General features: G+C 39.1%; 1 protein-coding gene across 1 annotated transcript in view; it reads right to left on the bottom strand.

Annotated features, from left to right (window-relative positions):
* The window catches only part of MIER3 (MIER family member 3), a 29,061-nt gene extending 15,833 nt beyond the window's left edge, over positions 1–13,228 (bottom strand). The window contains exons 1-4 of the mRNA XM_024765385.1: positions 12,887–13,228; positions 9,795–9,940; positions 1,321–1,455; positions 1–121 (exon numbers count right to left, since the gene is read on the bottom strand). Coding sequence (XP_024621153.1) covers positions 1–121; positions 1,321–1,455; positions 9,795–9,893 — 355 coding nt within the window. The 5' untranslated portion in view covers positions 9,894–9,940; positions 12,887–13,228. The remainder of the gene's footprint in view (positions 122–1,320; positions 1,456–9,794; positions 9,941–12,886) is intronic.
* Positions 13,229–14,013: the final 785 nt, after the last annotated feature.

Below are 14,013 nucleotides of genomic sequence, written 5' to 3'. Positions count from 1 at the left end.
ATCGTAAAGGCCTAGGGAAGAAATCGGAAGTTTCATGGGAAGTCACAGATGGTGTCAGATCATCTGCAGAAGACTGAGTTTCCTCATCATCACCTGACAATAGGTCTTTTGCTATTTCCTCCTATAAGAACAGGAATGCAATGCTAGGGTTAGAAATGATTACATCCCATCAATTTTGAAAAAAAAAGTCTTTATAACATTATTCATAAACATTATGGTATTATAATACAATTAAGAACTAACTGAAGTCTCAGTTTTGAGAAAAGTAAATTTGAAATTCTCCTATAATTTACTTCACATAATTAGTTAATAGCATTTACTAATTATATATAATATTAATGCTATACTATTATACATTTATGATATAACAATTTGCTTAATTTGTGGGTATGTAAAGAACTTATCTGAAGCGGTAGACTAATTTTTAGTGAATTTACAACAAAAATAATCTTACTTATAAGTGGTTAAAAATTAAACTCACTTTCTGCCAACTTAAATAACTAAAAGAAAACAAAAAAGTCTCCAAACTCCACTCTTCTGATAATTTTTTAGAAGTCCAACTAATGCACCACTCCGACCAGTGATATAATTTTAAAAGAAACAGTTCAGAATTAATTTTTATGTAAGTATATAGTCATCCTTGTGCCTGGTACATAGTAGGCACTCAATATTTGCTGAATGACTATGGTCATTAAGGTTTTTGGTACATTAATATCACATTTAATTGAAAAGTGGGAACAACATAACTCACAGGAAGATGTGGAGTCCTCTCCCTGCCTGAGACCTGAAAGATGAGGAAAGTTTCCCAGGGATCTGTTAGCAGAGACCATGACTGAATTCTCCTGGGCAGGGACTAGGCCTCCCCTACAACCAGCCTATGTTAAAGACGTATCACTGAGGCCTTGGCTGCTATGGTCTCTGTCACTCCCAGAGCCCAATAAAACAGAACTTCTCTCCAACCACTCCATGCCTAAGCCAGATTGGTTTGAAAACTTCTGGGGGATTCATTAATCAATGCATTCAAGTGTCCACAGGATCAAAAGAAGTTAGGGCAAAATCTAAGTTTAGATACAGTATGTCTACACAGGAAAGATAAAAAGTTATGGAAGAATACTCAAATATGCAAAGTATTATGAAGCTATTACTACTTTTAAAGTAGTGAGATCAAAGCCAAACAATATTCAAATCAGTCACCAAAATGATAAGAGCAATGCAGCCATAAGAAGTTTACAATTCAGAATTATGAAATGCTTTAAATTAAACTAATAAAAACAGTCAATGGTAACAGATCTGGAATTTTTTCTACATGCTTGTACTTACTTTGTCTAGTGTCATATCTGGTAGTTCATCTGCAAGTTCACTTGGGGAGCTATTTGCACTGGAATTTGCAACTGCTGGAATTGTAGGTTCATAGCCATAGAATGCCAATAAATCTTCTAGAGGCATGTTTCCTTCCTATTCAAGCCAGAACACAAACATGAACTCAGCAGATGCCACAATGCTGAACCTCAGATAAACCTTGATGCCATTAATGTTCATAAAGCACATTATCAAAACAGCAGGACCAAATCAAAACCAAGTTTTAGTTTTGCTTTTTGTAACTGTATCCAGAAAACAGGATCAATATATAATTAATATATGAACAAAAGTCTAACAATTAACATCTTAATTTTCATTTTCCAGCATCATTTTAGTTTTTAAAAACTTCCTCAAATATCTGCCTTCATGCAGACTTTTTTTTCGCTTTTATATTACTATAACGATTCGCCTTGAAAACATTTCCGATTAATCAATCAATAACTTCACATAATTTTTAGCTTGTTTCCTTGCAATTAACAGTTGACCACTTGGTTTATTCTTCATGTTATTTAGAAGATATCTAATGAGAAAACCTTTGCTGAACACTTACTAACACTATTATGTTTATATATTAATGTTCAAGACACAGCTATCCTTTGATATTCCTACTACTGTATCTATATTCTGTACCAGTTGTTTTTTTCCCACAACTGTCTGATGAAGTTTGCATTACCACCATCTTACAGATGAGAAAATTGAGGCTTAGTTCTGGGTTCAAATCCCAGGCCCCCAAGTTCTCTTACTGGCAGTGCTGCTTTGATAAAATTACAGACTCTGGCTGCAGGGCTACCTGTGTTATGAATACTTATGCCATGCCACATAGTGGCACCCAGTCATTGTTTTTTCCCTCCACTAATCTGAAAATAAGTGCTATATTTCCTTTTTTAAAGTAGTTTAATTCAACCACTAAAATGCATAGAACTGTTTATAATTATCATTTAAATGACTTCAAAACCATATATTCATGAACTAGTTAATTTCTTAAATATTTTAAAGACGCTTATGTCCATCTATTAAGAGATTCACTTTTAAAACTAGCTTACGGTTTAATTTTCCCTTTAAAAAAAAAAATCTAAGTCATGAAGCACACAGCATGAAAGCAGAGTATGCAACACATGCCTACAGTTGATCACAAAGTGAGCTGAGGAGAGCCAGTGATGTCTCCCAGAGAGCCAGCTGGCTGCCCACCAGGGCCCACAAGGGACACAGGTTCTGGGGGTCCCTAAGAATTGGCCTTCCCCTTTGCAGTATAGAACTTACATTTTTCACTATGCCTGAATGAAACAGATTCATGTTACGAGATGAGAATAAGGTACATGACAGAATGCTAATTTGTGAACCTGCAGGAGCAGACATGCACCCTTCCAATGACCATGCCACTCATGAAACCTTTTCAGCTTGGAAGTGGAACCAGTAAAAAGCTGCTTTGGGAGCATGGACAAATTCAGCACAAATTAAGTTGGATGGTCAGGATGGACAGAAAGTCACCCATGCCACGGGAAAACCTCATGAAGTATTCTTCTCGCAAATGAAAGAACCCCTCGAAGGTGCCAGAACCACATTGAGAGTTTCTCCAGTCCTGCTCCTTGCAGAGTCCATGCAGTCCATTCCCTCTGGTTCACACTAGTTGTAAGAGGAGACTGGTTACAGCCTTTGCCAACCACCTGTTAGCAATATTTCTCCAAAACTTTACAGTTTCAGATTCCCTCCATGAACTGGGGAGATGGCAACTTTCACTCATCATGCACTGACAGTCCACCTTCCCATCAACACAGCATTTACTGAGCTCTAGGTACCATGTGAAGGACTACTGGCTATGGGTAAAGAAATACAATTTCCAAAAAAAAAAAGAAATCCCTGCTCTCAAGAAATTCAGTCTTGGTGGAAGGAACTGACAAGTTAACAATTGTAAAACACGGTGATAGCTGCTTTAATCAGTTCTGGAATTGGTGCTATGAAATGGTAGGTACAGAGAAGGGAAGACCTACACTCCAGGAATAATAGTATATGGTAGGGAAGTATCACACAGAGGACAAAGACTGAGCCAAGTCTTGAAAGATGAAGAGGCTTTTAACAGATAGGGTTGTCTGCTAGGGACTTGGGGTTCATCGTCAGAAACACTGACTGAGCAGTGACTGTGCCAGGAGCCCACTGTGCCAGGTGCTGGTATGAAACACAGGTCTTGCCCTTCTACAGCTTACAGACTAGGGGGATACCAACAATACTCAAATATGGAACTGCCAATTAAGATGAGTGCAAAAGAAATCAATAGGGTCCTGAGATACAGAATTATGTGGAGGGCCTACTGTCATAGGGTTACAGAGTCAGACAGTGAATGACTTCAGCTGAGGCCCAAAGTCTGAGAAGTGACCAATCCTGTGAGGAGCATTCCAGGCAAAGGAAACAACACACCTGAGGCCTGAATATGGTTTTCCACTAAGCCAATGGCCAGAGCACAGAGAGTAGAATGAAGAATGGCTCAAGAGGAGATTAGAAAGACGAGCAGAGGCAGATCACAAAAGGCCTCATGGGAAAGGAACTTGGACTTCATACTCCCAGGGCAACAGGAAGCCATTGGAGAATTATAAAACTGGAGTGACATGACTTTATTTCTTCTTAAATCCTGGGCAGCTGTATGAAGAAAAGTTTGGGGAGATGAAGAGCGAAGAGAAAAGCAGGGAGACCACTTAGGAGTTGCATGCTGGGTTAGGGTAGTGATACAGACATGGAGAGAAGTGAATAGATGAGATGTATTCTGAGGTGTAATCAAATGGGCTACTGGAGTAAAAGGGAGAAAGACAGACAACTCCCCAGATTTCTATCTGAGCAACTGCCTATCGTGGTAACTTTTACTGAGGTAGAAAAGACTAAAGGAAGGAAAGGTTTATGAAGGAAAAAAACTAAGAGCTCTGCAGAGGGACTTCCCTGGTGGTGCAGCGATTAAGAATCTGCCTGCCAATGCAGGGGACACGGGTTCAAGCACTGGTCCAGAAAGATCCCACATGCCGCGGAGCAACTAAGTCCGTGTGCCACAACTACTGAGCCTGCGCTCTAGAGCCCGCGAGTCACAACTACTGAAGCCCGCGCGCCTAGAGACCGTGCTCCGCAACAAGAGAAGCCGCTGCAATGAGAAGCCCGCGCACCGCAACGAAGAATAGGCCCCGCTCACCGCAACTAGAGAAAGCCTGTGTGCAGCAAAAAAGATCCAACTCGGCCAAAAATAAAAAATAATAATAAAAAAAACAAAATGTTTGAGAGGAGAAGAATACGGTGAATTTCATGATTTAAAAAAAAAGAGTTCTGCAGAGGACACAAAGTTAAGTTTGAGAGGACTATGAAACATCCAAGTGGAAAAGTCAAGTTGGCTAAGAGCCTGGAGCTCAGAGGATCAGGCTGGGCTAAAGATATAAATCTGGCATTCATTAGCATCTAGATGATATTTAAAGCCACAGGAGTAGATGAGCTCACTCAGGGAGAGAGTAAAGAGAAGGCGATCTATGCTTTATTAGAAGAATTTTCAGATATATTACCCTATAGGCAATGGGACACGTCTGGAAAATTTTAGATATGATTTGCATTTTGAAAAAGACATCCTAGGGGGAGTAGAAGAATAAGAGCCTGAACTAAGAAGGGAATTAAAGAATCTATTTCTTGACTTACGTGATAGAGGGAATGTAGGTAACACAGGAGTCTAAGTGGATTGCCCATTTCTGACCTGAGAAGGTTAAATAGCTACAGCATCATTATAAGACCAAAACAAAAGACAAATAAACTTAAGGGTAGAAGGTGGGACAGTAGATGATTTAAGGTGAAAGTCGAAGCAGTGGGCTTGAATGAGTTATCCAGAAGAGGAATACAGAGTGAGAAGACAAAAGCTAGAACCCTGGGGAATACCATCAATTAAAATGAGGGTAAAGAAAGAAAAGTCCATAAATACTACAGAGGGAAACACCAGAGGGTAGAAGTAGAACTAGGGGAAAATGCAGGATTATGTAAGTTAAGAAAGAAGCAAGGGTGGAGAAACCACGGATGGTCACTTGGGTCAAATATCAAAGAGAGATCAAGCAAGATAAAGCAGACATGAATTCTTTGTATCTGTCAATCAAGAATTATTGGTGACCTTACAACCTGTTGGGAGAAGCAAAGCTGAGGACTGAATGGGAGGGCAGAAAGTACATACACTATAAAAAGAGAATGTTGAAGGGCAACACAGGGTCAAAACAGAATTTCCAAATGTGGGAAATATATGAGTAGGAGGCCATACTGAAATAAAAAAAATAAGTAGAAGAATAAACTGAGGGCTAAAGGGGTGGAATCTAGGGATTTAGCCTGGGATGTGGAAGATACTTTTGGGACCGGAGAGAAGGAAGGAAGAATTAGCATAAAAGTTAAGTTTGCATGTGTGGGGCAAACAGGAGGTTCTGGGTAGTCATTCACGAAAATCCTACTTTCTCTACAAACACACAAGCATGATCATCTGTTGAGGGAGAAGGTGACCTTCTTCGTGGAAACCTCCTTAATACAGTCAAAGGATGACACTGTAATGACCCCTAGAAGGGGCTGGTGCTAAAACACAGAAATTATCTGTACTAAAACTTTAAAGCAAAACTGGAGAAGATTAATCCAGTCTCTGAAGCACTTTACAAATGAGCTTTCTGTTAGAGTCTATTAATAAAGCACTTAGTCCTTTGAAGCACAGAAGAAATGTTTTCAAAATTGAATTAGCAAATCTCAAAGTCTCTGAGGATCTGTGGTGGCTAGATCAGCTTAGAAGTTTGATCTAGCACCTTATCCCAGGGATGAGGATTTTTCTCTTCTACAATATTTCTCAGGCATTTTGTTGAACCTATTTAAATTTCAAGGGACACATCTGAGTCCAGTCACACTTATAAATGAACTGTTTTGTAAGTCAAAGGATTTGTAACAGGAAGAGCACAATATTTAGAGGCAGAGGACTCACTAATTGCTAACTACTACTGTGGGCAAATCACCTAACCTCTCTCACCTCTATTTCCTCATCTGTAAATAGAAAAACACATTATTTCATTAATCCTATGATGCATAACCTCACATATCAGAAATCAGGATGCACCTCATCACCACTGCACAAATTTCTCATAGTAATGTCCCTCCCTGCTCCCATCTATGCTACTTCTAAATCTACGGTACATCTTACAATCAACAAGGCCTCTGAGCCAAGGAAATAATGCTAATACTTGTCTGACACACCTGATGGTGTTGCTGAATGGGTCAAATGACGTTGTCTAAGTGAGGTACAAATTAATTTTCACATAACACCAGTCTGGTACCTTATAATACTGGATGCAAAACCGCATACATATAACTTTTTAAAATGCTTTTTCATTTCACAATGCATATCAGAGGAGAAATCTATATATTAATAAAGGCAGAAATGTAAATTACTTTTTTAAAACTTATAGGTCTAAATCTAGGATTATTAAATTAAAACCTCTCAGGAAACAGTAACGTGAAGAAATTAAAATGTAGAACGATATAACATAAACCTTATTTTAGTATGGTTAATAACTAAAATCTTGTCACATAATCTATTCTCTATATTTACCAAAGTGCTACTGTAAGAAAACTGATTTTGTACCGCTCTTATTTTCCATAACATATAATGTACTAAAAATTTGTAAGCACCAAAATAAAGGCCATATGTATAGACTACCAAATTTATTTACTATGAGCATAACAACTTGTAGTTTTTTAAAACATTAACACAAAGGCTCTAAGACTGTTACCATGTACCAACACCTAAATCACTGTTCCAATAAGATTAATACATTATTTTAAATTGTATAGAAATAATTTCAAACTTCTTCTAAAAATAAAATGATCCTTACTCTTTATATTTGTGTCTCTATCTACTGTTTCTTTTCTTTGTTTTCTTGTTTCATTAAACATCAATGAAGAACAGAGACCACATCTACACAGTTATGCTTTACTGCAGATAAGAATCACAGTTCAGATGAAGTGAGCAGTCAGTCACTCTTAGAAACAGCTCCTCTTGTCCCTTGCTCAATGAGAGAAGGATTAGCCTTCTGAGCAAGGACATAGCTCTTAGGTCTTCACTAGAATTTGTTTAAAAATCACCTGGATTTTTCTGTCGCAATTTCCAAGAATGCGACAAAATGCCAAGAAGCAAAACTGCCTAAGTACAGAGAAGTTGAAACATTTAAAGGCCTGTAATTTTTCAGAATCTACAAATTCAGTGACAGGTATCATTACAAAGATTTAATTACTGGAGTTTACTAAACAAAATGAAAATCACAGGAATAGAAACTAGGTATTTCTGTGAACAGCTAAGTGAGTAACTCTTTGCTGTTGATTATTTCTCTATATCTTCCCTAATTTTCTTTTAAAACTCACCACACAGATTAAAGCAGCTATTACTATAATCTCTGGAAGAATAAAACCTACAAATCTGGAAAACAAAATTTTACCAGCCCATAAAAATCTCTACCAGATTACCCATACTCAAGTAGTAACTACATTAACACATTAAATGAAATTTTAAATTCTTACTAGTTTACTGACAAAACATCTATATGTGTGGTTAAAGCACAGTCTAGCACATTAATATTATTTTCTTATGTCATGCTGTAAATAGACTGCTGTCTCCCTATCTTTAACAGCAAACACATAATTAAGGAAGGTGCATTATGAGACCACCTGGGACTTTTGACCAAGCCCACAGCAGTGTCCTGACATAAAAAACTACAGGAGAGAAGTAAGTATTCTAAGAAGCCTTCCATGAACTTCCACATGAGGCTAAACACATTTTACTAGACATAAATCCTTTCTCCCATAGCTCTCACTGCTTACTGCTTTCATAGTTCTTAGCAGAGGACATCAAAAAAATCTTTGCTCTCATTTGTCACCCCACACTAGACCATAAGCTCCCAGAGATCAGAAACATTGTCAAATTGCTCATTTTTGCCATCCCAGGACCCACCACAGTCCTTGGCTTAGTGATAATGCTAGCTGGATTATAATTCTCAATTTTTCTAGGCTACCTACTCATAAGAGGTAGAAACGAATTCTCTGAATAAAGTCAAGGCAGAGCTTGAGACTCTTGGGTATCTTTTCTCATCAACAGGCAACAACTTACCATCACCCCTGAAAGAAGTGATAGGTAAGACTTTTCTTCTTGATTATTTCCTAACAATTTTATCTCTATATTCCCAAATCTGTTTGGCTTTTATAGGAGATATATGTATTTTTTTTTAATGATTAAATCTAACTGCAACCATGTTGGATTAATCTGCCAAAGGAATAAACATGTTTAGAAGATTTCAGGTCTACAGGAGCAAGCCTGGGGTCTAGGCCCTGAAGACTCTGCTTCTGTTTCCCTGTGTGTTAAGATGAAAGAAGAAATGCAATAATAGCACAGCCCTGCCTCACAAAGATAGCAGAAGAGATTACCTAAGAATGTGCTTTGTCTTCTTCAAGAAAAAGAAGTATGAAAACTCAGTATTATTCCTGAAAACTTTTGTTATTCTGGGCTGATTAGAAATTTGCAAATAAGGTTAATTTACAGATAAGTATAATCTTTTCAAGGAACCCCTCTCTCTGTAGTTCCTGGTATAAATATATGTTTAAAAATCCAGTTCATTTGAATTTATACTGATTTGGGGTTTTAAAAGTTATAAACTACATTTACCTTCCCGACTTTCTAAAAGATGACTGGGTGGGAAGGAAACAGGATATTACTAATTCACATTTAAAAACAGAGTAAAACTTTTTCTCTCTCAATTTCCTTATAGTAATCTATCAGATTTTAAGTTTCTTGAAGGAGAACTTCTCCCTGTATCTACTGCAGTGCTTAGTTAAACTCAAGTTTGCCCCTCAGTAAAATAGTGTGATATAATGCAAAGAGGCTGGGCTAGGATTCAGAACTAAGTTTCCTACAGTTCTCTATATCTCAATATTCTCATCTGTAAATGTACCTAGTTCATTGTCCTGGTATAAACTTAAAAACAGGTTAACAAACATAAAATAATTTTTAAAAGTTATACGAAAATGTACTTACTAGGCTATCCTTCAAAATAACAAGAAAATCAGTAACTTTCTGTACAAGTTAGGTCAAAAGGAAATACGCTGATACTATTTTTTTAATTGAAGTATAGTTGACTTACAATGTTGTGTTAGTTTCAGGTGTACAGCCAAGTGATTCAGCTACTTATATATACACGTGTGTGTATATATCTTCTTATAAATATGTGTGTATATATATATATTCTTCTTCAGATTCTTTTCCATTATACACTATTACAAGATACAGTTCCCTGTGCTATACAGTAGATTCTTTGATACTATTTTTATTTCAGGTAGGTTATAAATAATTTATAATAGAATGTCAAAATCTTTACTGTAAGTTTGTATTAAAATACTAAAGTAAAATCCTTTACCTTTTCTAAGTCTTCAATTTCAGAACTGAAGTTTTTACCCTCATCCATCATTTCCTCTTCTTCAAGAGTTCTTTCATCATCATAGTCATGGACCAACATCTCAGCAGTGGGGTCAAAATCATGATCCTCAGACGACAAAGACCCAACTGGAAGGAAACAAACTGAATCACTTTACAGGTTCCCAAGGCTATTTACAAAAGAAAATAACTTGTGTTCTACTGCCAGTTCCTTAATACACTTGTCTAAAAGCAGTAGAAAAATGTGAGAAGGATTATGAAAGGAAGACTTCACAAGAGTCTTACATAGTGAGGCTAAAAACTTCAGTAGAAGGGAATATTAACTTTACTCAAATTCTAACCCTCAAATAAAGGTTCAAATCACGACAGAAATGTGGTTTTTAGAACAAATACAAATTTCTGTGAAGCAGCTATACAGCAATTCAGTCTTCAAAAGCACTACCTCACTTTTCACGTCTATAACAGTATTTCAAGCTCCCCAGCATTAAACCATAAAAGCATGCTTTTCTTTGGACTACTAATAAAGTTCTTAAGGTTATGTGAAGGGAATACAGAATACCATATCTAAGAGCTTTGGAAGATGTATCCCACTGCAAGTTGTTTTAGTCAATTCCAACTTGTTTATAAGATGGTAATGCTTGGGAATTCCCTGGTGGTCCAGTGGTGCACTTCCACCACAGGGGGGATGGGTTCGATCCCTGGTTGGTAACTAAGATCCTGCAAGCCACGTGGTGTGGCCAAAAAAAAAAAAAAAAAAAGATGGTAATGCTTTTTAATGGCAAATCTGAAGTCAACAGGATACCCTGAAAACCAAGTGGAGAAATGAATACTATCCATAATCCCGAGAAAATAAAGTCAAAATTATGAAAAACAGGATTTTCTCCATTTGTTTTACTCTACTATGTAATTTAATTAGATCACTCTCAGAGCAGGCAAGGAAAGAAGTATTAGAATCTTGGAGTGGAGAAAGGGAGAAGTGGAAGGAAGCATATTCAACACAAAAAGCTTGACGTGTTTTTAGTCAAGCTATTTAATATTTTAAACATTTAAGGACATTAAGATCATTACCAAAACACTGAACTAGACCAAAGATTTTTCACTATGGAAAAAAACACAGACAATTCAATGTTTTTGATTCTGAGTTCAGAGAACTCTAATCATTAGCCCTAAAAATAGTAAAATTCCTATGGGACTCTATTCTTTAGGAGGTTTACATTCTAATGTTATTTTTTGAATGCTGAAAGATATTAACCTGCTCATTTTAAAAGCCTGTTGAAGTATAGGTAGTTTAAGTTAATTTTAGAGAAAGATGAATATTTGTTAAATAGCTGAAAAGCAGAACATCAAACATTACAAATTTTCTTTGAGGAATTCCAGGAAACTTTTGGGGTATGCCAAAGTGTAAGGTATGAAGTAGATGGTAACTTTTCTACCTCCTTGAAAGCAGAGCTCTACCCTCTTTCTAATCCACGTATCACTTGGCACACTTTAAGGCTTCCCCTGAAAGAGGAAAGTATTCATTCAATAACAGCCAGAAACAGAAGGGACTGAGGGTCTACTCTTGGCTTTGTCCCTGGCTTTCTGGGACCTGAGGCAAGTCATTTAAACCGTCGGGGCCTGGGTCCAGTTTTTCATTTATAAAATTCATAGGGTTGGTTTAATGACCTCTAGTCTCTTCTGGTTCTAAAATGTTCTTAAAAATTGGCTAATTGATTATAAACAAGTTATAAGTTTGTTTAAACACCAAAACCACACTTTTTGCTTTTTATTTAGATTGCAACTTCTTAAAAGCAGACAGTGATACAAAATGGAAAAATTCCATTATCATCCAGATGTTTGGCATCATGTACATAAATATTCTTTCCCTGAAATCAGCTATAACAAAGAAATGTTTGTCTCAAAGTTAGAGAAACTTAAAACAATTTTTAAATGTAAAGACATAGCTATTTTCAAAATAGCCACAAATTTCTTCTACTTGGTGTTAATTATTTTATAATACCTTAAATGATAATCAAGTGAGACATTAAAGGTTGACTAAAGACACGAAGTAATATGCAAGAAAATGGACTCTAAGGCAACATGTGGTAACAGAAGACTTGGGAGCCCATCCAGACTCTATTAACTAGGTAACTCTCGGTAGAGTTATTTAGAAGTCTCCTCAAGTGTAAAATAAGGGAGTTGAACTAGTTCAGAAGCACTTTTCCTGGAGACTATGAGAGGGAAAAGAGGCAGCCAAAAGGGGGCTGGAAAGAGAATAAGAAACTGAAGCAAAGCTGTCCTTAACATTTCAGCACATGAGGTAAGGTCTCTGCCATAGATGGGTTTCAGGGGTTCCACAAATCCCAAGTTATATGCAATTATCCATTATGTGCAGAGTTCTGGAGACAGAGTCCCTTGCTTTCATCAGATCCTGACAGGGGTTTCTAACACCAAAATGGTTAAGAAACACTGTCCTAGATGATCTAATGTTGTCTCACCTCAAAAATTCTGTATTACCACTTTTCTTTGCCAAACTCAGAAAGTATGTGTTTCTTTTAATTAGGACAGCTTTACGTAACTCTCAATTTTGCATTTAATACAATCCACAGACACTTCTCAATTATGAAAAATGTATAAGACAAAACAAGGGGAGATGGAGAGTCAGGATTAATGATCAATATAAGCACCCCCAAAGTTCTGACAAATTAAAGAAACAATTTCTCAAAAAAATTAAAATCTAAATTAAACTGCTAAAGTTAGTGGAAAGTTTGGGAAAGATTTGGGATTAACCGTTTCAGGCTTCAAGAAAAAAACACGATATGTGAGAATTAAAGATCTATTACTTAAAAAGAACGTTTGTCAATTAGCAGCTATGTAACAAAAGTATTTTTTCAACATGCCAGATAAAAGTGAGAAAAGAGTGTAACTAACTGTTCCTTCCTCCAACAGCTTAATTACCAAAATGAACACTGAAACCTCTTAAAAACAAATGATGAAAACTCGCAAGACAAATTTCTGTTGGAAAAATTGAGCAATAGATCTTTGGGTCCCCATCACCCTTTGGGACCCACTGAAAAGTAAGAAAAGGGGACAAACCTGGGCTCGAACTTCCAAAAGAAGCCTAGGAGAGAAAAGAAAACGTGCGGTTAGATCGCGCGGCCAGGGAAAGAGGCAGCGCCGGCAACAGGGCGCAGAGGAGGCGGAGCCCAGCGCTCCTCCGCAGCTGCCAAAAGTGCAAGACGTAGCTTCGCTCCAATCGCTCCCGGCCCCTTTCGGGCCCCTCTTGGCTGCCTCGCCTTCCTCCCCGAGTCCGTAGTGTACAAACTCGCACACCGGGGACGAAGCCCGGTGTCTAACTGGCAACTCCAAGACTCCGCTTGGAGCTCAGCAAGTTATAAAGTAGAGAAGCACAACCCAGAGCAGTCGGCTCACAGCATCGGTCCCCCATACCCCGGCATCTCAGGAGTCCCCAAAATCCCACCTGGCTCTCCACGGCCCCAAACAACAACTCGCAACCTAACACCCTTTCCTGGAAGGGACTCACCCTGCGCATCCAGTCCACCTCCTGGGGCCCGGTAGCCCCAATTCCTGGGCTGTCCTCTGCCCCCGAGCGTAGCCAGCTCTCAACCGGACACTCGCCCCCAAACCAAAGCTCAAGCCCCCCCATACTCTCTCCGGCGTCCGGAGACGCGGATCCGCAGTCCCAGAAATGCTGGTTCCTTCCAGGGTGTTCAGTCGCTCCCCGGGCCCGCCAGCGAGCCCCTCGCCCTAGCGTGCTCCAGCCGAGGGTCTTCTGCTGCGCCACCCCCTCCCCCCAAGCTCACTAGTCCCGGGGGACACAGCCAGGGCAGCTCCGCTCGCCCTGCCTCCCCCCTTAAGCTCGGAGGAAAGTGGGGCTACCGAGAGTCCGTGGAGAGAGCGTCGAGGGTCTTGGTCCTCCCCGTTTACCCACAGGAGCTCCCGCACCTCCCGGGCTGCGGGGCGGGGAGTCCCGCTCGGCTCTCGCGAAGCCCAGCGGCCGCGCATCCCGCTCGCCTCCGAGCCCGGAGCAAAGTGGAGCGTGAGGTTCCTTCGCACCGCAGCCTGGACCCAATGGGCCGGGGGCACAGAACACTCCTCCAGCAGGGCAGTGGCGCAGCCCGCTCCCCGCTTTGCAATCCGGCCGCGGAGGGGGGGATCGGCCGGTTTCCACCCACCCCGGCCCCAGGAGGGGGCGGGGAGGC

The sequence above is a fragment of the Neophocaena asiaeorientalis genome, unplaced genomic scaffold, assembly GCF_003031525.2.
Source record: "Neophocaena asiaeorientalis asiaeorientalis breed wild unplaced genomic scaffold, Neophocaena_asiaeorientalis_V1.1 scaffold198, whole genome shotgun sequence".
Lineage (NCBI taxonomy): Eukaryota > Metazoa > Chordata > Mammalia > Artiodactyla > Phocoenidae > Neophocaena > Neophocaena asiaeorientalis.
This window is presented reverse-complemented; position numbering and strand designations above follow the sequence as displayed.